Genomic DNA, 19,759 nt, shown 5'->3' on the forward strand with positions numbered 1-19,759 from the left:
CACAGGCCACCAGGCCTGGCCTTGAGGGTCTACCTAAATCTGGGCCAGTGGTGAGGGAGAGGGTCCCTGGGGCCTCGTCAGCACCAAACGGCCTTGGTGACTGACTCACCTTGCTTCTTTCCGCTGCACCATGGGCCACAACCCAGGTCACCTAGGGCAGGATCCACAGACCCCCAATTCAGATACGACTAAAAGGAGGCTGACTGGCAGGTGTGAGGGGTGCTGAGCCCGGCCCACCTCTGGCTGCATGCTGCTGGGGCCTGACCCGCGGGGCAGGCAGCCTGATCTCGAGGAAGGGGAGACAGAGTGAGCTGTGCCGCTTGTCCGGCTCCAAGCCATGGCCCCGACGTCCACTCTCAGGGGGCTGGGGTTCAGCCCGGAGGCTCACCTAGCAGGCTCACCTTGTTGGGACCCTGTCTACCCTTGTGCTCTCCAGGCCGGGGGGCTGGTCAGGCTGGGGATGCCCGCTTTTGCTTCCATTCGCCTCTCTGACCAGGCTCTGGCCATCCTGAAGAGCCAGTGGGCCCGTGGACTATTCCAGGCACCCTGCTGCACCATGAGGGCCCTGGCCAGGCTGCCCACCCACCCACAGTCAGGTAAACCCATGGCAACGTTAACAGAGGTGGACTCCGGCAGCCTCAGCACCCTCCGCAGGACGGCCCTGATCTCTGCTGCTTGGGAAGCTCTCTCACGTTCAACAGGCCATTTGAATGGGGGTGCTGTCACGATACTTTTTAGCATCACAGTCATAAGAGCAATAGCGAATGTCTAGTGAGCACGTACTATGCAACGACTGCCATGCTAAGCCCTCCGTGCTTCTTAGCTCACTTTGTCCTCTGGCAACTCTGGGAGGGAGGGTGGATAATCACAGTGATTGTTCCCATCTCACAGACACAGAAACGAAGGCTCCGAGAGGTTATGTAACCTGCTGTGAGTGGCAGAGTGGGGGCACGAACCTTGGGCTGTCTGACTCGAAGCCCCAATCTTCAACCCCATCATCATCTTGGTATTGCCATTTTACTGATAAGCTCTATTTACAGATGACCAAGCTGATGTCCAGAGGTTGCCGAGATCACACAGCTCGTAAGTGGCAGAGCTGGGATTCCAGCCCTGCTTCCCCTGACCAGGATGCCCCAGTTGGCTGCCCCACCCCCTCGCAACAGCATGTTGTGGGGAAAGGAGGGGACCCGCCTTCGGTTTTGTGTTGGATTCTCCAGGGCAGAATCTGGTGTGTCCACAGAGCATGGTGAGGGGGAATGAGCTCCCTCAGGAGCTGGTGTGGCCCGAGCGGCTGCGTGGCCCCCGCGGTCCCCGTGGGGAGTGGCAGTCTCTACCTGTGTACTCAGGAAAGCAGATGGAGAGCGGGGACTTCTTGATCTTCTCTTCGAATATGTCCTTCTTGTTAAGAAACAGGATGATGGACGTGTCCGTGAACCACTTGTTGTTGCAGATGCTGTCGAAGAGCTTCAGCGATTCGTGCATGCGGTTCTGCAACAGAGTGGAGAGGCGAGTGAGGGCTGGCGGTGCCCGGGGCCCTGACCCACCGCGGCCAGTGACAAAGCGGGACAAGCGAAGGGAAGGTCCACCAACACGGCTGAATGCACCACCAGGGACGGAGACAGGAGGATCCACAAGGACAAGGACATGGTCCCTGCTGCATTCCACACACAGGTGGGGGGGGGGTGGAGCAGGGCACAGGGTGGGGAACGCCACCCCCCCACTGAAGAGGGCTGACCCGGGCCAGGGCAGTGGGGTCACCAGAGGGACTCTCGCCCATGGAGAGGACATGCACCATGCACGCGGGGGCAGGGGCCGCGCCACCATCCACACGTCCACACGGGACCTCGGGCATGCAGATTTCTCTACTGGGGTCTCATTTGGTTTCGCCAGCAGGGGTGGGAGGGTGCACGCATTCAGTTGGGAAACATTAACCGAGGACCAAGAGATCCTCGAATTAATCCAGAGTTGGAAGCAGACACCAGGGGGACAGCGTCGGGGGAGTGATCTTGCTGTGGCCTTGGTGTGGTTGGAGACTGGGTGGGTTGGCTGGGCCGTGGGGCAGCTCTGGATGAGCTGCTTTTGAGGCTGGTTTCCCGGTAGAGGGGCCAGAAGAACCCCAAGATGAAAGCCAGCAAAACAGACGAAAACAGAGAGGAAGATAAAAACCCAGCAGAAAACATGAGAGAAAGAAAGAGAAAAAAAAGCAAAAAACAAAATTGGTTCAACCGGTCTCGGGCCAGGAAGTCAAAGCCGGTCCCTCCAGAGGCCCCTGTGCAGGCTCTGGAGGCCACGGCCACCCTGGGGCTGTGGACTGCGTGGCTGGAGATGGAAGGCGAGGGTGGGGAAGACCAGCCTAAGCCGAGTGGCTGGTGAGGAGTGTGGAACGCGGGAGTGGGGGGCAGGCTTCACAGCAAAGTCACCCGGCGGTGCCCTGGGAACCTGCTGCTTTCAACTCTTAGCTGATGGTATCAACTGGAAGGAGGCGCTTCATACCTGCCCGACTTGGAGGGTCTCTCAGAATCTGCTCATGGTTTTGGCCTTGGTTTGGCAAGTTAAGGCCCTGCAGGTGGCGGTGACGGCACTGGCGCTGAGAAGTTGTGGCAGGTGAGGCCCGGGGCCGCTGGGGTCTGGGCCACAGTGGGCAGGGTGGCCGGCCGGTGTGCGGGCAGCCACTAGCCCCAGGGGTCCTGGCTGAGCTCCAGGAGCCTCCAGACACCTTTCTCTCAGGCAGTCCCAATTTTTACCCCAGGCTTGGGAGGGAGGGGCAGGGCCGACCAGAGAGGAAGGTGGAGGACCAAGGACTGGTCAGCAGGGTGGAGCTCTTGCCTCGCAGGGGCAGAGCGTCCTCGTCCCATAGCTTGTCCTTGAGCCGTGTGCCTGGACAGAGCCATCCCACAGCTGCCGTCTGCTGAGTGGAGAGCCCTGAGAGCAGGCACTCTTGCAGCTCTGAGCCTGCTGGTCCTCACAGCCGCCCAGAGGCTGCTCTGCCACGGGCTCCATTTTACAGAGGAGCAGGTGGAGCAGCTGCCACACTCACTGGCGGGAGGGGGCGGGGCTAGACCGCGGGCCACATCCGCCCAGACCCCCCGCTGCCCAACGCTGCCACCTGGCCCTGGACACACAGGCGTTTTGCTCAGCTCTACAGCGCTGTTCTTGCTGTCACCGTGGCAATGAGCTGCCTTTGTGGGCTCTTGTTAAGTGGTAAAGCCAACTCCCGTGCCCTGGAGGAGCTGCTGATCTTTCCTGGGTGGACAGAGCCCCAGGAAGAGCCTGCTCCTGGCTGTGGCCCCACGTGCTGTTGCTTCCCCAAGGTCCTCTGCTCCAGCCCTTGTGAAGAAGGGCGGGGAAATGGGGGAGAAGGAGGGAGGTGGGAGAGAGACAGTAAAGGCAGGAAGGCGAGAAGGAAGGTGCCCCAGGACGGGCCCTGCTCCGGAGCGAGGGCTGCCTGGGCGAGCAGACCAGAGAGGCCATCCGAGGGTGAGGCTTGGCACCCGCCCGTGTTTACTGGAGACCCGAGGGCCATGGAGCTTGGGACCCCGTGGCTGCCAGACCCGCCCAGACGTCCCTCTGCTCTGCCTTGTGCTCCAGAGGTGAGTGCGAGCCCCTGCCCCAGGGCTGATGGGCCTGGGACTTGGGATTGAGCTGAGCGGGTCCCCAGGGAGAGGCCTGGGGCCCTCGACACCCCAGTGCTTCAGTTTGTTTGAAACCCACGGCAGGATCAGCTTTTTGCTCACTGCACCAGCCCTGCTTCCCACTCCCAGGCACTGCAGGAAGAAAAGATGAGCCACCTGGATCTCAGACCACCTGAGTGGCCAAGTGGACCGTGAACAGTGGGTCCAAAAGCAGAGTCAACAACGGACCAGTGAGAGATGTGCCGGGGCAGTCCCTGCACGCGGGTGCCTTGTGGGGGCAGCAGGAGCCGACCTTTGGGGCTTTGGGGTGGTCAGTGGGTCCAGATCTGGTGATCTTAGACGCCACAGCCAGCTGAGGCCACTGAGAATGATTACGGCATTACCAGAAAGAGCTGCACAGCTGGGGCCCCAGAGACTCGCCCTGGAACAAGGCAGGGCTTGGGGGGCTTTGCTGATGCCTAACTCAGGAGTGTACCTGGGGCTGAAGGAGAAAGGGCAAGGGGGACAAGCCAGCACGTGGCGCGAGTCCGGATCACCCACCCGGCCAGCGGCCCTGGCCCCAATCTTCCCACGGCCTCATTGTTGCATAAGTCCCACAGGACGGCGGCTCCTCCTCCCCACAGCACTGCACCCCACAGCTCAGCAGATGTTCGCAGCAGCCCCGAGGGACCAGCAGGCAGGGACTGAGGAGACAGGCCCAGAGAGAAGACAGGCCTTGCTCAAGGCCCACCGTGACGAGCCCAGCCCCAAACCCTCAGTGCCAGGGCCCTGTGCCTGCTTCACACAGCAGGAGCTAACGATCGCCAAAGGTGTGACCCCACAGCCCAGGAGCCCTACCGCGGCTGGTGCTTGTCTCCGGAGAACCCGTGGTGTGCCGGGCCAGTGCTCGGCTTTCCCTGCAGGCTCTGCAGCAGGCCCACCTCTCCACGGGCAGCTCAGTGGGCCCCCAGCTCAGCACAATCCCCGGTGATAATACAACCACCAGCTCGGCGCTGCTGTGCCAGAAACGGTTCCAAGTACTTCTCGCGGATTCTCACTCCATTGCCAACGCCCCACCAGGCAGGTACTATGGTTACACCCCTTTGACAGCAGACAGTAACCGAGGCAGAGAAAGTGCTGCCTGAATTCAGCAGCAAACCAGGCCCAGGCCCAGCCCAGGCCCAGAGAAAGGCCACGCCCTCTCCAGGTGAGGGCCCCCCTCTGAAGCCAGCCTGGCAGTTCTCTGAGGCCCCAGACTGAAGACGCATTGACGGGAGGCGGGAACCTGGGCTGGGTTCCTCCAGGGGACCGGCCCGCGCCACCGCTGTCACTCGCCTACATGCCATGTCCCATTGCCCTTCCGGCTACCAGCCCCGTCCACTGCTCAGGGAGGGCCGTGAGGGCTAAGAACTGCTATTTCTGTCTTACGTACATTCTTGCTCGACTGCACCCTGATTTCATTTAGGATTTGCTTAATTTGGTTCTGGCCTGACGGCCTCTGTGACCCTGCTGAATTTATTAAAGAGGCACGTACTGCCCGAGACCCAGAGTCCGCAGAGACGTTTGTCACCAGTCTGCATGCAGCCTCTGAGCAGGGCGGCCTGTGGCTGCCTTTGCTGCATCGGCATCACGAGGTGTTTGCCCCGCAACGAAGTCAGAAGAGGGAGCCCGGGCATGGCCTGGCCGACAACGGAACCCCCGGCCACCGCAGCCAGCCCCACCTGAGAGCCGCCTTGGTCCACTGAGGCCAGGCGGCCCAGGGCCACTCACCGTGGTCTCGTCTTCGTGGAGCACCTGGTCATAGCCGCTGAGCGCGACACAGAAGATGATGGCCGTGACGTCCTCGAAGCAGTGAATCCACTTCTTGCGTTCAGATCGTTGGCCCCCGACGTCGAACAGCCTGCAGGGGAGACAGGGAAGCTGGACGTGGTGGGCGGTGGGGCCCCGGTCGGTGTGCGGACACTGGTCAAGCAGGCGGCGGGGGGCAGGGGGCTGTACACGCAATGAGCCTCCCAAGGAGCCTCACTCCGGGTGCTCAGGGCTGACTGCCGCGTCCCTGGGGCAGGGTGGCCGTCACTGCTTCTGCCCCATGACTGGGCTGTGCTCCCACAGAGACTCGAAGACCTGCCCTTGCATCTCAGGACTTTTACTAATGCCTCTGCAAGGTTCCTGAGAAACACCTCTGCGAGGTCCTCTCAGGGTAACACGCACATCCTGTCCCTGGCTTTCTGAGTGTGTCTGTTCACGTCTGTGGGCTGTGAAAACTCCAGAGCAGCCCAGGAGGGAAGGAGGGAGGCAGGGATCGTCACCTGCTACATGGAGGGACAGTGAGGCACCAAGGGGTTAAGTGCCCAGGGTCCCGGCAGGAGTTGGTGTGGTAGAGGTGGGGTGAGACCCAGGTCTGTCTGCAGACAAAGCCTCTGCTCTGTGCCTCCCCTCCCTCTCCCCCTCTCAGACACCATCCCCCAGGGGGCAGGAGGGCCGTGGGGGTTGACTGTGGCAGGTGCGGCTTGGTTCCTGGAAGGAAGAGGTCAACCTCACACCTAACGCCCTGAATGAAGGTCCACTGCTTCCTAGGCCTGGGAGGTCTGCTGGCACACAGCTGCCGGGGTGGGCTGGGCCCTGACCTCCCAACAGAGGACAGTAACCGCAGGCAGAGCCCAGAGTGGGCCTGGAACAAGGAAACAGGCCTTGTACTCATCCCATCACCGCCTCCCTTGGATCCTGCTTCCCCATCTGAAATGCTGGGCACAGGCTGATGGTCTCTGCGGCCCCTCCACAGCGCTTATGCTCAGACTCTGCAGGCCGGGCAGCCCCAAGCCCAGCCCCGCACCCTCTGCCCCCGAGGGCTGAGCGGGGAGAGACTGGAGAGAGTAGGGGGGCAAGAGGCACCTTGTGGGGCCTCTGTGCCCATCACTGTGCTCCCCAGGTTCAGGGGAGGCCTAGGGGTCCGTGTGCCCAGCGAGGCTCGTGCGGCCCTGCGGAGATAGAGACAGAACTTCAACGCCCTCTGTCTCAGTGAGAGCGGGCAGGGGCTGGGCCGTGGGCTGGCCAGCGGTCCTGGAGCCCAGCCCTCCCAGGGTGGGCAGGGGGCCAAGAAGCGGCCTTACACAGGCCACTCCTCCTGTTCTACCTGACACCTGGAAACCACACATGGAGGCAGTTAGGGGCAGGACAGCGGCTCCCAGGCCTCAGTGCCTGGAGGCTGCCCCAGGTGGCGCCACAACCCTCCAGCAGGGCCTGTTCTGAGGCGCTCAGACCCCTGGGCTTGAGCTGTGTTCTGTGCTTGGGGACAGCCTTACTCCTCCCAGGCCTCGGTCTCCCCAAGTGTACCAGGAGAGGGTGGGTCAGCTGATCTCCAAACCCTCTACAGCTCTGAGATGACATGGGTCCTGGGGTTGCACACACGTCGCTTGGGTTCACCCACCTTATTCCCCACCCCTCTCACAAGGTGGCCTCCAAGGGGCCACCTAGGTGATCCCCCCTCCTCCTCCTCCTCCTCCTCCTCAGAAATCACCCAGGGACAGGACTCCCCTCCCTTGTCCGCTTAAATCTTCCCTGTTCCTCAGAGCCCCCACTCCAGGACCCCTCTTCCAGGAAGCCTCCCCGCTCACCCCAGCCCCCGAACTTGGTGCAAGAGAGGTACACAGATAGGCCCCTTCTCGTATCTAACTGCCTGTCCCAACTCGAACGCTCCCCGAGGCAGGGTGACATCTGGGTGCTCCAGACGAGGCGAGGCCGAGAGGCAGGCTTTGCCCATCTCTTGGCACCCTCGCCAGGGCTCGGGAGCCTCCCTGGGCCTCACCTGAAGTGGAGGTTCTTGAATGTGAAGTGGGTTTCTACGATGCCAGTGGTTTTGACCCTGGTTCGGAGGATGTCCTGCTCGGTGGGCTGGTAGTCGGCAGCCCCGATCCGATCCAGGCTGTCCAGGTAGCTGGGGATGGCAACACAGGGGACCATAGACCAGGTACTGGGCACCGCCTTCCCTGAGAGCCAGTCCTGACTGGGGCTGTGGAATGATGGCACCACCCCGTCCAGGGCCAGGTGTGTGTGGGGGGGGGGCAGCTGAGAAGGAGAAGCTCACATCCCCGCCGCACGCACTCAGAGCCTCTGGCTCAGACCGAGGGCTACGCACACGGCTCCAGGCACACTCAGACAAGGTTGAATCTTTAAATGAGACTAACATGTTTATAATAGTGTTTGTCGTTTCTTCATCTTAAAATAATAATAGGCAACAGTTAGGTTCTAGTCTTTATATGCATCATCATGTTTCATCCTTAATTTCCTGAGTTAGATGTACTATTTCACAGATTAGAAAACTTAGGTTTTCTAATGAAGGTGAGTGCCTCACCCAGCTGTGAGCCAGGCATTGGGATTCCACCTCTTAACAGTTCCCTATGGTGCTTCCCAGAGGCCCTCTGAACCTCCGCCTGCCTCTTCCATGTTCCTTAGGGTTTATCAAGGGGGCCATCGTATCGTCCCATATGGTGCTCCTGGGAGGCTCAGGGGTCACACAGCCAGGCAGGGGGGGGGCCTTGCTGGGACCCAGGTCTTTGGCCTCAGAGCCCCTCCCACACCAACACTTGCTCTGTAGACAAACCAGGGCTCTGCACTTCGCCCGTCCAGGCCACGCACTGGGAAGGGCTTTAGGGGTCGGTATGGGCTAGGTTTGAACCCCAAGCCAGGTTGGGATCCAGGAAACCAGAAAGGGATCCAGGAAACCAGAAAGGGGGGAGCTCGGTCAGGCTGGCAGGAAGATTCAAGGACCCAAAGGGCCAGCCGGGCTACCCATCCCTGTGCGGGGAGAGCCCCACACACAGCCCACAGGAAGCAGCCCTGAGGGCCTGAGTCATGGCATGACGTGGGGTCCCAGGCTGTGCGTGGAGGGGCTGTGCTTTATCGGCACCTGCCCTGGGACCCACTGGGGGGCTGGCTCCCCAGCTTGTGGATGTCCACAGGGCTGGGAAGGGTAGACGCCTTCACCGAGGAGGGTGTCCCTTGGTAAACCAATAACCCAGGCTGCCTCAAACCTTAGGGAGAACTTGTGAGAGCTCTCCCTAAGGAAATAAAGCCGACGGTGTGTTCCCAGGCTCAGGGAAGGCAAGCTTGAAGCCACACTCTTAGAAAGAGGACACTGCTGGGACTCGAGCGCAGGTCTGCCTGACTCCAAAGCCCGTGCTCTTAAACTGGCCTGCAGGCCTCCTCTCCCCTGTGGAAGGAGAGAGGCAGAGGCAGCAGAGCAGACCTGAAAGCTCTGGCTGCTGCAGAGCCTCCTCTCCAGGCCTGTGGGCATCTGGGCAGTCTCTGATCTCAGCCTGGAGGGCCCCTTCCCGCCCTTCCCAATCCTCCCAAACCCTCTGTGCATGCCCCTCCCCACGCTCCCACTGCCTCTGCTTAGAAGCTGTGTTGGTTTCAAATCGAGCCTCCTCCTGTCGTCTCCAGCTGGAGACCTGGGCTGGGAGCCTCTGGTCTTGGTCCCCATCCCAGCTGGGGAACCCTCCTTTAGACAAACAACCTGGCCCTCTGTCTCTCGGTGCTGGCTGAGCCTCACGCAGGGAGGAGGCCATGGCGGGGGTAGGGTGAGCACAGCGGACTGTGCACCTGCTGTGTGTACTGTCTGCCGACTGTCCTGGGTTCCCCGGAGCCTGTGTTCGTGTGTGTGTGCGTGTGTGTGTTCGTGTGTGTGTGTGTGTGTGTGTGTGTGTGTGTTAAATAACAGATGAGTAAGCTGTACAACATGTCCGGAGGTGATAAGTGCCAGGAGGAAAGAATCAGGCTACCAGTGAGTGGGGAGGCTGGCTGGGGGCGGCGATTTGATATCAGGTGGCTGGGGAAGGCTTGTCGAGCAGACTGAGGAGGTGAGGGGATGAGCCTCTCATGCCCCAGCAGCAGGACCAGGGGGCACAGAGGCCACGACCTCAGTGGAGGAGGAGCCCAGGCTGCAGGCGCTGGACAGGAGGTGGTGGGGAGGCTGAACACGGGGCGGGCGCAGGTAGTGGCGAGACTGGAGGGGTGATGGAGGTGAGGGGGACACAGCACGTAGGTCCCTGAGGTCACTGTAAGGACTTGGAATTTCACTCTGGAAGGCTCTGACCAGAAGAGCGTTGGAATGATGGCTCTGCGGCTTAAGGAGAGCAGATGGGGAGGGGGGGCAGGAAGACCCGAGAGGAGGGAAGGAGAGGACGCTTTCCCAGCCAGCGCTGACCTTTAGTGGGGACCTCAGTCTGGGAAAAAATAATCCTACCAAACCACAGAACTACGTGCTGGGATGTGCTCAGGTTTCTGGGTTTCCAGGACCTGTCTCAGAGCCATCATTCAGAAGGGAAATGGGAGGGCCAGCCGTGTTCACCCGCCCCCGGCTCATGACACAGAGAGACCTGGGTGCCCTGTCTCCCCAAGAGCCCTGGAGCCTCACCGGTAACATGAGAGGACGGGCCAGCTCCCCAGGGCTGGAAGGGGACATGTGGTGACTGAGGTTCTGGGCCTTGGAGAGACACTCACACAGTCTAGGATGTGACTGGTGCCCCCCGGAGCTGTGCCAGGCGACAGCTCTACTGGGCCTCTCCTTTCTGTCACACAAATCTATGTTGAACTGTTTCACATTTTGGGCCTCAGCTCTTGTCAGAAGACGAGATTTAGCAGCTGAAACTACAACAGCAAAGCAACCCTGGACCAGAAAGTGTTTAAGGTCCTTCCGAACCTGACTGCCTGTGGGTCCCGCCCTTGCCCTCCTCGGAGTCCCGTCCCAGAGATGACAGAGAGAGGAGGGCGGGTCTCCTCAGCTTAGCTGGGGGGGGGGGAGTTGACAAGTACTGACTCAAGTCGTTCATTTCAAGTTATAAAGGTAACCACCAGAAGAACTAAAAATAATCCTGTAAAACTAGCAAAAAACTGGTGGTGGAAGTGGGGAACAGCAAAGGAAGGAAGGAAGGAAGGTCTGACTCCCTCAGCTTTCACAGCTGGAGGTCATTAAATACTATTTATAGTTGGAGGGTCAGGTTTTTCTGGACATCACTGGGACAAGTAAATGGAGATAGTTAACAGTGGGAGGGGAACAGGCCTGGGAAGAGGATTCACTATCAATTTTATACCTTTCTGTATTGTTTTAAAATTTTTTTGCCATGGGTTCAAATTATAATTAGTTAAGTGGTAACAATTTAAGTGGGGGTCACGATTTGATGCCCTGAGAAGCCCCTGAGGGTGGTGGGGGGATGGGAAGGGCCTGGACTTGGGCAGAGCAGTGGGCACAGAGGGGGAGACGAAGGGGGGGACTCTCTCCAGGCCCGAATGGCTGTGCGTTGAGGGGGCGACCTGGGTTGAGGTCTGTGACTTGAGTGTACAGAGAGAGGTGTGGACTTGAACCTTTGGGCTCGCACCCCTGGTCCACCAAGGTGTCCTGGGGGCTCATCAGTGGCTGGGGCCTGCGTCGCTACCACCTGGGACTCACGGGACCCAGGCACCTGCCCCGTGGACAATCTAGGTGTGCAGAGATGGGAAGACAAGTCCCTGGTTTGTTAGCTCTCGTCACAGCCAATGGCAATGTCCCAGCATCCACTAGTGAGCGCTGTTTTCTTGGCGTTAGCCTCCGCTACATCGGCACCGTGGAGACCAGCGTTTCTTAATCTTGGCGATACTGACATTTTGGGTCAGGTAATTCTTTGCTGTGGAGGACTGTACAGTGTGTCTGTAGGAAATCAGCAGCATCCCTGGCCTCTACCCCACTAGACATCTGTAGCACCACCCTAGTCAGGACCATCGAAAATGCCTCCAAACATTGCCAATGTCTCCTGGGGGCAAAGTGGCCCCAGGTGAGAAGCGCTGGTGAGGAAGCTGAGCAGATCAGTGTCGGAGCACAGGTGTCCTAAGATAGTGGGGTTTAAGCCCAGAGGCTCCCACTGAAAACTTGGACATGAGACTGTAAAAGTGGGTGCGTTTCCTGAAAGCTGGAGTGCAGTGACAATGTCTTCAAAACAGAAGGCATGTCCCTGACCACCACAGATCATTCCCAGAGGCCTGGAGCCCCCGATCTAGGGGCCAAGGGCATGTAAACTTCCAGACGCCTGGAGTGACAAGGCTGCAGCAGGCAGTCCTGTGATCCCCTGTTACTCCCTCTGCCTTCCCCTCTCCTACCCCTCCAGCCCTCTCTGGCTTTCAGCTGCTTCACCCCCTCTCCTCGCCTGCCGCACCGGGCCCCTCTCTCTCCTCTGTCCTTTTCTTCCCCTTATTAGTTATAACACAGTATTAAAGTGCATGTTTGATTATTTATTTTACTTATCTGATGGGTTACATATTCCTTATTTTTAATTTTAAAGATAAAGGAATGGAAAGGGTATTATTTTCTCAAAAAGAAGACAAAAGGGCACCATGTAAGTTATTTTCTGTCTATGTTGCCCTTGATTTGTACTTATGGGGTCAAGGGTTCTCCGGGGGCAAAAACACTGCTACACTGACAATCTTCCTTCTGGAGGGCCAGGCCCCCTCCAGAGCAAGCAGGTGATGGCCCCTGGGCCTCTGGGAGCCCTGTTGTCGGCTTGTGCCCCCCACCTCCCTGGCCTCCTTCTCATCCCGGGGGCAGGAGGAGAAGCCCCTTCTCCTTCCTTCCTGACGCCCGAGGCAGAACACCTCACAGCGGTTCCCACCTCAGCAAGGGCGCCTCCTTGCCCCACTGACCCCAGCCCCTTCCACGCCCGCACTGCTGCCCCACTCTCGGCCTCCCGCCTGCCTGGGACACTCACTATTTGGCGGAGTCGTTGAGCTGATACTCCCGGGACCTGTTGAAGCACTCCTGGATCCCTGAGTCGCCCCAGAGTCGCATCATGGCAGAGAGCAGCTCTGGAGAGAAGGGCTCCGTGTCTTCCATTCGACTCACCACATCACACACCATCTTGGCATCGGCCTGTGAGGAGACATGGACGGCGGCTTTGAGGCCTCGGTGGGGACAGAAGCCCTGGCCGGGCACCTGCTAGGGCACCGGGACAAGGGCTCAGCCCTAGGCCTGGTCAGGGAGAGGGGAAGCAACAGAGGGTCCTTTACTCAAGGGCACGGTAATCGTTACTAGACCACTGCTCCACTCTCGAGCCCTTTCAACCCTGCCGCCCTCCAAGTAAGCCAGAGACCCAGGCTCCCCAGCCTGCTGCACGCGGCTCAGGAAGCGAGCGGAGGTGCTGGAAATCTGCAGGTGTCCTTCGCGGTGGGAGAGACACGAAGGAGACAAGGTCAACGCCTGGAAGACTTGTAGCCAACAAAACATTCTGCACCAAGGTACGTGGGGCCAAAGCCTTCTGTGGAGACTTCTGGAATCAAGCTGTCCAGCTAAGTAGCTACTTATGTCTCAGAGCCGGTCTACTGCAGAAGGTCAATGGGAAAATGCTGGCACTGTGTCCCCTTCTGCCTGCCTGCCCTGGGAAGGAAGCCACAACTGGCCTGGAGGCCAGCAGGCCATGCCCATGATGCTGGCCCAGACCTAGCTCCCTAGGGACTACTTGTCCCGAAGACATCAGCCCTCGGATTCCCAAAGTCACCCTCAGCTGACAGGGAGGGCTGCCCACCAGGAGAGCGTGGGTCCCTGTCCATCTAGAAGATGAGTTTCTTCAGCACCGCAGCCTCCCCTGGGGGCAGCCACCTGCAAAGCTGGCCCTGGGACTGAGGCGTTGGGTGCCTTAGGCAGGCGGTGACTCATGGATGCAGGCGTGGGTGAGCAGAGTTGGTGCCTCCACCTGGGGCTAAAAACAGGCCTGTGAGTCAGGGCCTATGTGCTGATGCTGCTCCTGTGTGCCTGCGTGACCTTGGGAAATCTCAGCCTGCTTTCCCACCTGTGGGATGACTGTGATAAACCGGGCCAGTTTCCCAGACTTCCTCCTGTGGACCCCTCCTTCAAGGTTCCTGCCTGATCTGTGAGAAGGGAGTCGGGACCTGAGGGATGGGTAGGGCAAGACTTCCTGCTGGGGGAGAGACACCCTCCCACCTAGAGCTGCACTATGCCTCAGCCAGGCCACTCAAGGGTGTGGTTTAGAAACCATGGGCCTCCACAAAGCCACTTCATGCTCCTCTGTGTGTGGTCTGGAATCTTGGGAATCCCACTCCAGTGGGATGCAGTGCATGGTTTGGGGAAGGCTGGCCTGGCGCTGTCCTCCCAGCTCCATCTCATCACCGAGGTGTGGCAGAGACGGGGGTGGGGCAAGGTCCTGTGCTGGCGACACCTCTCTGTCTGCCCTTCTGTTTCTTTCCCATCTTCCCCAGCTTAGTGCACGCCACAACCATCGGCCCAACTGCTCAGACTCAAAGACTAGGAGTCATCCTTGATTTTGCCACCTCCCTCCCAATGTCCACTTCTCCCCATCTACTCCTGCACAGCCCTGAGTCCGAGCCACCACCATCTTTCCCTGGCTGCCCCGAGCCCCCTCCCAAGGGTTCTTTGCCTCCCTCTTGCTTCTCTTCGGTCTGTCTGCCACATAGCAGCCAGAAGGAGACCGTAGAGAAAGAACACACAATTTTTTTAACTGGGCACACTGATATCCGACTTAAAGACTTCTTTTCCTAATTTTGCTTGGGGCAAAGATGTGACCATGTGACCCGTCCTACCCATGGGGAGGTAAGCCAAAGTGTAGTGAGGTCTTTGGAGAAGTCTTTGTAAAGGGAAGATGCACCCTTTTTCTCTCACTTCCTCCTTCCTGAAGCCTGTGATGGCTGGAACTCTAGCAGCCAACTTGGATCATGAAGACAAGGTCTACACCCTGGGGACAGTGGATGGGTGATCTAAAAACAGTCAGGTCCTTGACGACTTTTTTTTTTTTACATTGAAATTAAACTTATACCTCATTTAAATCACTATTTTCTAGGTCTCGGATATTCACAGTCAAACCTGATCCTAATGGACACAATAACTGTCCCTGTTTAAACTCTTTCAATAGCTTCCCATTATCCCTAAATTCCAAACTCCTTACCTTGGCCTCCAAGCACACAGTCTTTCCTTCTGTTCCCCAGGTAGCCAGGGTCACCTCACCTCAGGGTGCTCCACCGTCCAGAACATCCTTCCCCCGGCTCTTCCCCATCTCAAGTGTCACTGCCTCAGGGAGGCCCTCCTCCACGCCCCAGGCAGAGTCTGCCCCCACGCACACCGACCACTCCACGTTACAGCTGGTGCTGTGTGTGCTGCTCCTCAGGGCAGGGATAATCTCCTGGCTTTTCACGGCACCCCCACCTCACAACGCTCTGTACATAGTTGTTGGTGCTCAGCAGCATTTGTGAGATGAATGGGTCCTTGGCATTTTACTGTCAGGCACGGCCTCAATTTCTCACTCCACCCTCTCTATCTCCCAACTCCTCTCATCTTGTCCATTTCAACAACACTGTGTCTCGTTCAACCATGACAGCAGCTCTGCCCGGTAGCCATCCTGTTTAACAGATGGGGAGACTGAGGCTCAGAGGTGAGGTAACTTGCTCAAGGTCACACAGCTAGTAAGTGGGAGAGCCTGGACCCAAGGTTAACCTCTACTGTGCTCCAGCCAACAGCCCTGGACTTGCATCTCAGACACTGGTGTCCAGCCCAGCCCCCTGACTAAAGGTAGGGGAGATGGGTAAGGAGGAAGGTAGGAAGGGTCAGGCATGGCGGGAGGAAGGGGCCTTGCCGATGCACCCTGAAGGACAGTGGCAGCTGTCTGGCTGGGCCAGCCCTGTGGGGGTCAAGCTTAACAAGCAATTAATAGAGCCAGAGGGGGGCCTTGTCCCTTTGTCTTCCTGCCTTTGGGGCCCCGGGGGATGCGGCTCACACTGGGCCTGACCTTCCTGTCCAGGTCCCCTCCTGGGCCAGTGGCGGGGTGGGGGGGAGGCATTTTCCAGCACCTTGCCCTCTGCTACAGCCCCCATGGCGCTGCCACCTCTTGCTGGTCAGAGCATGCCCAGCTGTCCCGGCAGCATGAGGTGTGACAAAGCAGACGCATGTACCGGGGCAGACCCACTATGTCTGACCTGTGCAGTGTTACTCAGTGGAGGATGCTGGGGCAGTGATCAGCTTCGAGGTGGCAGCGAACAGCCCATCCCCTCTGATCTGCTCCATCCTTTTCTGCTGGATGGCTGCCCCCTCTACCTATGTGGCTCCCATTCCCTCCTTTTGGGGCACCAGAATCTCTGCTTGCCTGAAGGAAAGCACTCTTTCCCCGACTCAGTCTGAGCAGTTTGGGTGGGACTTCCTCTGTCCCACGGCTCCAGCGTGGACACAGGGTCTGGCCCTGGCCGGTCCATCCTGCTGGCCTTAGTGAACAGTCTGGGGTGGACAAAGAATCCAAATTTGTCAAATGAGACTAACCCTACCAGCTCCAGGACACCTGTATAAACTATTAGGAGAGAGAGACCCTCAAAGGAAGGGCCCACCTGAATGTGGAGCCATCACTGAGGCAGAGCTGAGAGAGGGAGGCACTCCGGGTCCCATAACATGTCAAAACACCTGGGTCCAGCTGTGCCTGCGGCCACACATACCTCTGGCTTTCAGGCTACCTCAATCAATCCTCTGACTTTTTCTTAACCTAGTTAAAGACTTGGTTTATTTTTGCACGTGCACCCCAAAGAGTCCTGACAATACACTGCCTGGTGTGCCGAGGCCAATACCAGGCTTACCTCCTCCAGGCAGACCCAACCCGTTACTGCGGCCGACACAGTTCCTCTGGCATTGGACTCCCCTCCCCTCTTCCTGTCATGCCTGGGCACACGTCCGCGCCCATGTGCTGCGCTATGTTTCCTGTGGGGGGGGCACTAAGATGCCCTGTGGGCACTGGCCACGTATTAGACACTAGAGGCCATCTGGTGGGCTTCTGGAGACAGTCCTGCAAGGAGCTGAGGGAGGCTGTTCACTGACACCGTGTCTGGCAGGGCCCTGCACGGTTGGGCTGAGTGGGTGCAGGACATTCGTCACTGTGTGCCGCTGTCACACACCAGCATGCCTGGCCCCCAGCCACTAAGTGCCTGTAGTGCCCCAATTACTGCCACTGCCACAGACACCTCACAGATGTCTAACATGCCCCTGCGGGGCACTGTTTCCACTGAGGGTCAGTTAGGGAGCCATCTGCCAGCCCGGGGCTAGGGAAGTGGGCCCCTCTCTCGCACTGCCCCCAGCGGCAGAGAGCAAGGGAGGGGCGCTCCCTGCACGTGACAGAGAACGTGACCGCTGCCCTCCCTCAGACGCACGGGCCTGGGTGGCTTGGGTCTGGCACTTACAAAGTACCCAGTATGCCCACCCCTCCCCGGCCGCCATTCTCTATGGGCTGGGGCTGCCCGTGCTGTAACGTCCAGTTCCCATGCCACCCCCCCGCCAAGACTCACTCCTTTCCCGACAGCACCCTTTGGTCACCCCTGCCTTGGGGCTCCAGTCCTGCGGCTTTCTAGGGGCTCCGGCCACAGGCTCAAGGCACCACCCAGAACTGGGGTCCTGGCTTGAGCAGGGCCTTAACGTCTCTGGGCTCAGCATCCTACCCTGAAAAATGGGGTGACAGTATCATCATTCTCTTCATAGAGCTGTCGTGTGAGCAAACAGAGCACTAGCACAGGGAGGACCTGAGGGGCGGGCCGTGCTGCCGCCCCAGCTCCCCAGCTTGCCGGGGACCAGAAAGAGAAGAGGAGGCCAATCTGCCTACCCTCGGGATGCCTAGGGGTGGGGGCGTGGGAAGGGGTGAGACATTTAAGGACATGCTGGGACCCTGCATTTCTGAATGTGAACCACAGGCAAGATGCCATTTTTTTTTTAGTTTTATTTATTTTTTATACAGCAAGCTCTCATTAGTTATCTATTTAATATATATTAGTGTATACATGTCAATCCCAATCTCCCAGTTCATCCCACCACCACCACCACCCAGCTTTCCCCCCTGGGTGTCCATACGTTTGCCTCTATTTCTGTGTCTGTGTCTCTATTTCTGCCTTGCAAACCGGTTCATCTGTACCATTTTTCTAGGTTCCACACATATGCGTTAATATACGATATTTGTTTTTCTCTTTCTGACTTACTTCACTCTGTAAGATGTGGATGGACCTACAGACTGTCATACAAGATGCCATTCTTATGGGTTTTGGATCAGGAGGCTCCGGAGAGGTTATGACTCTCAGGGACACCTGCAGGATTCTTCTCACCATATCAATGATTTAAAATCAGCATTAACATTTCTCTTCATCAGAGCCAGTGTAACCTTTCTGGTTAAATGACATCTTAGTGGTGACATGTAGATATCCTGAAGCTGCTCTAGAAAGTGGTGAGATTCTTTTGGAAAGCCCCGCAACACTAGAGAACCCCATAGAAACCCTACCCATGAGCATCTGGAGAAAGGCGTGGGCAGGGAGAGGAAGCGGCACATGGAGATGGGGGCATCTCCAGCATTTGGTGGGGTGGGGAGCTCAGCACAGGGTGCCTCCCAGAAGTGGGCTGCCCTGGGCCAACGCTGGGGATCAGGGTGCCCAGGGTGGTGATGGGAGCAGCTGCCCCCGTGAACTGACAGTACACAGGGGTCCCTCACTGTGACATGCAGCCCAGGGCCCCCTGCCACGGGGACATGGACTACTGGGGACTGGCCATGAGTGTGCTTGGGAAGCAGCACCTGCGATCCAGGCGCCTGTCAGTGGGGCTGCCTGCTAGTGTCCAGGGGTGAGGGGTTCTGCTTCCAGAAAGCTATCTCTAGTCAGCCAGCTGGTCCTGAGAGCCGGAACCCATACTATGAGGAGGGGTGTGGGCTCCCATGGCCCACAGGCCCCTTCCCGCCTGCCCACTCTGGGCCACAGAGAGCCCCCCTGCACCAGCTTCTCTTGCCCAGTGTCTCCTGGTCACCCTTCTCAGAGACGCAGCAGGTGCCAGCCTGTGCTGTGCCACACCAGGGGTGATGGTGGGATGAGTGGTGACACAGGGAAGCTGGCATTGGCCTGGCTGAGCCACTGGCAATGAACACCACACATCTCTGCGCATACGCTAGGCACTGCAGGGCCTCACAAGTGCCTGGTGTATTCGTCATCTGAAGCTAGGACTGCCAAGTCCATGTTAAACACTTGGGTCTGCAAAACTCTTCCCCTCTCCTCTGAGCAAAGGGGCTTGGAACTAAAGTTTGAGAGAGAGCCTTTTCTCTCTCAAGAGAGGAAACGCAAAGGATATGGTGGGGAAGCAAATAGGAATTTTCAGTCAGGTGACCCAGGTTCAAATCTTGGCTATGCAGCTTTTTTTTAGCTTTGTGACCTTGGACAGACCACTTAACCTCTCTGAGCCTCTGCTCTCTTATTAGTTCCCACCTCACAGGGTTGTTTGTGCAAATAAAAGAGGCTAAATCGACATGACACAGCTTTGCAACATAAAGAGCCCCACAAATGCTAGTTACTATAAGCAAAGGTGAGGTCTCTGAGACACAAACAACAAGCTGACATAAAATAAGCCCACTTTGTACAAGATTTCTCAGGTAAGCATGATAACAATAATCATAGTAATTATAACCGTTTCTGTTTGAAGAGCTGCTTTGGATCTTTCAGAGTTTTCCTCCTTCTCTCATCTTTTAGACCAAGTAAAGTGTGACTGTGTGCATGTACACACACACACACACACACACACACACATACACAGACACACACACACACCAGTCCTCTAGCTGCAGGGAAGTCTCCATTCTGCCCAGCCCTGCCGTGTGCACTGCAGTAGCCCCAGCTCCCACCAGGGGGCAGGAGTGCACAGGCCAACAGGAGAAAGAGGGCAAGCTGGACAAGCCCAACCCAACAGACCAGGCAGGCCAGGCCCAGTGGGCACAGCTGCCTTGGGAAAGAGACAAACAGACTCCCGATGTTGGAGGCCCAGCCTGAGTACTGCAATGTCAGCAGATGGAGAATGGCAGCGTGCACATTCTGGGCGCTTCGTACATGCTACCCAGGGCCCTGCATCTGAGGAAATGCGGCAGTTACATTCTCTCTTGCACGTGGAGTGACCCTCCCTTCCCATCTGCCGCTGGGGGAAGTGGGGGAGAGAGGGGCCCCCTCCCTCACCCCTGCTTCCCTGGCCTGGGCTGGCACATGGCTCCCTAACTGTGACTCTCAGTGGAAGTGGTGGTCCCCAGGGTATTTTAAACATCTGTGAGGTTTTTTTTGTTAGTGGCAAAACTTGAGGCACTACAGGCACTTAGCAGTTCAGGGCTGGG

The 19,759-nt window shown here is 58.1% G+C and overlaps 1 protein-coding gene across 1 annotated transcript in view; it reads right to left on the reverse strand.

Moving 5' to 3' along the window:
* Positions 1-19,759, reverse strand: part of GNAO1 (G protein subunit alpha o1) — a 156,454-nt gene that overhangs the window by 5,019 nt on the left and 131,676 nt on the right. Inside the window, exons 4-7 of the mRNA XM_022555835.2 lie at positions 12,347-12,507; positions 7,417-7,545; positions 5,382-5,511; positions 1,335-1,488 (exon numbers count right to left, since the gene is read on the reverse strand). Of these exons, the coding sequence (XP_022411543.1) occupies positions 1,335-1,488; positions 5,382-5,511; positions 7,417-7,545; positions 12,347-12,507 (574 nt within the window). The remainder of the gene's footprint in view (positions 1-1,334; positions 1,489-5,381; positions 5,512-7,416; positions 7,546-12,346; positions 12,508-19,759) is intronic.

The sequence above is a fragment of the Delphinapterus leucas genome, chromosome 20 (genome assembly GCF_059928025.1).
Source record: "Delphinapterus leucas isolate spDelLeu-1000000601 "Yukka" chromosome 20, BTC_Dleu_Yukka2, whole genome shotgun sequence".
Lineage (NCBI taxonomy): Eukaryota > Metazoa > Chordata > Mammalia > Artiodactyla > Monodontidae > Delphinapterus > Delphinapterus leucas.